Source organism: Pteropus vampyrus, unplaced genomic scaffold, assembly GCF_000151845.1.
Source record: "Pteropus vampyrus isolate Shadow unplaced genomic scaffold, Pvam_2.0 Scaffold357, whole genome shotgun sequence".
NCBI lineage: Eukaryota > Metazoa > Chordata > Mammalia > Chiroptera > Pteropodidae > Pteropus > Pteropus vampyrus.
The window spans coordinates 1,710,711-1,714,774 of NW_011889138.1; the positions used below are offsets into that span (position 1 = coordinate 1,710,711).

Genomic DNA, 4,064 nt, shown 5'->3' on the forward strand with positions numbered 1-4,064 from the left:
AATTGTGCTTAAAAGCACTTAACATGAAATTTGTCATCCTTGCCATTTTTAAGCATGTAGTTTTGTAGTGTGAAGCACATTGTTGTGAACTAGATCCCCAAAACTTTTCATCTTGCAAAATTATGTTTTATACCCCCAGAAGTAGTTGTTGTTTAACGGGCATAGGATTTCTTTTTAACAATTTTAAAGTGTACAGTTCAGGACATTTACATTGTTGTGCGACCATCCCACTATCCATCTCCAGAACTTTTTTTTCATCCCAAACTGAAACTCAATATCCATATATTTTTATCATTATCCAAATCACATCATTTCTGAGCCTCTATTTGCTTATGTGACATGTGGGTTTATTATAATAAAACTCACTATGTTACAGTATGCTCATATAAATGAAATGACCAGTGTAAAGCCTAACATTGAACTGAAGGTCATGGATTATAAGCTCCCATACTTTTTTCCTACAGGCCAAATTTTATACTTAACTGAAATCAATCTAATATTTGAACTGTCAAAGGCTAATTCACTCACCATTCAATGACTGAAAGAAATAGGCAAAGCCGAATTTATTTTTACTCTAATAAGGGAGAGTTACTGACCAGACATGGCATCTCTGAGTAAAGCCTACCAAAAATCTTACAATAATGAGGTTTTTGAGAGATATGGATTTTCAGGGACTATTGTGATTTGACATCATCTATGGAAGCATGTTTATTTGAGGGAGACTATTTTGATTGATTGTCATGACAAGTGTGTTTATTGGAGTGAACCTGTTTCTGATTGGCCTACATTCAACCAATCAAAAGCAAAGAGCTATCTGATAGGTTGAATGGCCAAGGCATTTTCACTGAATGGAGTGGTTCTAATGGCTCTTTGTCATCATAGCTATGGGACAAAAGTCTTTTTCCAGGAGTGCAGGACCTTTATATTCTTATAATCCTTTTCCAAACAAGATCCTGCCTCTACAAAATCATATATGTGAGGCTAATCTTATCCATCTCTGGGAATCAAATTTCATATTGTATTTCTCTGGTCCAAATCTTGGATCTCATGTAAAGTCTCCTATTCTCCCTCCTCCGAAATCGTGGCATGTCTCTGTTGTTTTTTCATGCCCAATTACTAACATCTCCTCTATCAACTTATGTATTTATAATTTCAATAAATAAATAAATCCAACATTTTATATTTTCTAGACCAAAAAATTGAACCAATTAGACTAAGTAGTTCAAAGAGTGGAGATAACACAAAGGAGACACTTGTTTCATAAGGTTATCTACAAATGAATGTTGAAGAATGTGGGGATTAGATGTGCTAATGCCCCATGGAGTCAAAAATTTATGCGTAACTTTTGACTCCACTCAAACTTTACTACTAATAACCTATTGTTGACTGGAAGCTTTACTGATAACGTAAAGTGTGAATTAACACATATTTTGTATGTTATGTGTATTATATACTGTATTCTTATAATAAAGTAAGCCAGAGGGAAAAACTCATCAGAAAGAGAAAATATATTTACAGTATTTATGGAAAAAGTTTGAATATAAGTGGATCTACACAATTCAAAACTATATTATTCAAGAATCAATACCTTTTGCATTGGAGGAGGCATGAGACATTTTGAAATGTGTCGGTTTCATAAGAACAGGAGAAACTGTTAATTCTTAACAATGAAGAAAGCATATGTTAATACACAATTTTTAGTGCAGGGAAAACTAGAAATACACATGTCATGGAATACATAGTATGTTTAGCAAACAGTATTGATAATTAACTTATTGTTAGTATTAATAATTAATAGAATTCTAAGTGTTAAGGTCTTATATAGGAGATATCAGGATATCTAATTTTGCTGATAAAGTCAAGACAAACTGAAGCCAGAGCTTCTATAGAGGGAGGGTGAAAAACGGTTAGCAAGGAGAACTGAGAATGCTTTGCATTATTTTTGGCACAGGAAGTGAGTTAAACCAAGACTAAAGTGAGAATTTTGTCACCAACTTCCAGGAAGGTGGAAGGCACATATATCAAGTCCATATACAAAACAGCATTTGATTGGCTTGAAAGTAGATCCAAGTTTGTTAGTGCCTCTTTCTCCCTTGTGTTCTCCCAGTGGCTTTGCAGGACTCCATAGTGCTGATTAATTTCCACCTGCAGTGCCAGGTGTCTACCTGGTGGTCCATAGGGGTTGGTCCAAAGGCCTATTTTGTCTAACATTTCCGTGTACTCATGCTTGGTTTGGGTAAGTCTTGCAAATGCCTTTTGTGTGGCACCTTATAGGTGAGCCAGTTTTCAGCTAGTATGGCCAAGAGAGCCATGAAGACCAGCCCTGCCACCCACATTTGCATCAAATTCTCCACTGTGTAATCTTGCTTCAGGGTAGCTAGAGACAAAAATTTGGAGGGGACGAGCCATCACTGGTCATATTCCATTCAATACCAACCCCAGAACTCTGAAATGGGAGCTCATTTCCCTATTTGTGGTCCTACTCAGACCCCTCCCCAATGAGCTCATGCACTCATGAGTCATACTTGTCTGTGAGCTTGGGTCCAGGTGTGAAGACCTATGGTTCCCAGGGGATCCTTGTAAATGGGGGAAAGGGGTGGTCATGGGGAGATTGTGTTTGCTTTTTATTCCTTCCTCGTGTGGTGATTTCACTGAATGTCTAATCATATCCCTGCAACAACTCTATACAGCTAGAACTCTAAATTGTCTCCTCTACACCTTTTTCACCTCACACCACTATTTGTGTTTCTGTCTCATACAAGACAAAAGGCACTACTACAGTGTAGGTATCTGGGAAGTAGGCATTCTCTCTTCAAATGGATGCCCAATTGTCCATACCATGAACTGCAAAGACCTCTTTGGCCTATGTGATCTTTCAGTGCCACAACTATTGTATTTGCTTAGCTTGCAGAGTGACAGGACATAAGAGATGAATGTGGCTGCCCTGCTCAGTGATCAGCAGCTGCTTTCCTCTGCTGCAAGTCTTCTTTTCTCCCTCTGAGCAGAATGATTTATGCAAACAATATAAAAATGGGGCTCATGGCAGTGTTCCCAGTCAGTCACTCAGAGTGGATTCTAGTCTGTGCTGTAGGTTAGTTTGAGGATTCCTAGCAGCAACTATGCATTTCAAAAAGAGAGGTTGGTTTGCCTCAGGATGTGTCAAGGCTCCATTGTCTCAACACCCCTTAATGTGATTCTGAATGTTAGCCTCTACGTTATCAATGGACCATGTGTTTTCAAAGAATATGGCCTAGGAAACTCTAAGAGAGGATGTGAAAGTCAAATATGGTGTGGGTTAGGAGTACTTTCCTCTTCATAGCCCTTAAGTAATGACTTTCTACTGCCCCACTGTTTTTTCTCAGTTCATCTCTTCATATGCCTGCCTGATGCCTAGGTCATGGACAGCCACCTGGAGACCCAAGGAGGGAGGACATAGGGCCAGGCTGGGCCAGGGTGCATTTATCTGTGATTGCAGTCTGCAGGGTATCACTGGGGTCTGACTACATGTAAGGGCTTCTAATATACCAGCTATAGCACCTGTAGTTCCCTGAGAAGCTGAGGTTCACAGGGTCCAGAATGAAAGTGCCTTGATGTTCCCCTTTGGGACTGTGGCAAGGCAGCCTCTCTGTCCTTGGTCAGTAAAAATCTATCAAATGGCACATGTCCTGAACCACACTGGAGGGAAATAGTCTTTCCTGGCCTCACCACCAGGCCCTGATCAGTGGAGAGGAAGGGTTTGTCATACGATTCTAAAAGAGAAGAGAGTGAGCTATTAGCAAGATTTTATTCCCTTTCCACTTTCTCCCCACAACTAATGATGGGTCCATGCTAAGAGAAGGTACTGACGTTTTCTGTTGCAAGGTAGTGGGAGCTGGGAACATCCTATTTCATGACCACAGGACCCATATTCTATCCCAAACCATTGCAGGCAGGGCCAGGCAAACAAGCAGCCCGCGGGGCTTAGATGAGATGCCACCTTCAAGAGACAGAGATCTGGTCTCTGAAGCCAGAGAGGACATATGATTCTGTTCACAGTGACAACACATGGTGTTGGGTTTTCCCCC

The 4,064-nt window shown here is 40.0% G+C and overlaps 1 protein-coding gene across 1 annotated transcript in view; it reads right to left on the reverse strand.

Moving 5' to 3' along the window:
- Window positions 1-2,204: 2,204 nt before the first annotated feature.
- LOC105304957 (immunoglobulin alpha Fc receptor) overlaps window positions 2,205-4,064 on the reverse strand; it is a 5,047-nt gene continuing 3,187 nt past the window's right edge. The window contains 1 exon segment of the mRNA XM_023522736.1: window positions 2,205-2,377. Within this exon segment, the coding sequence (XP_023378504.1) occupies window positions 2,205-2,377 (173 nt within the window).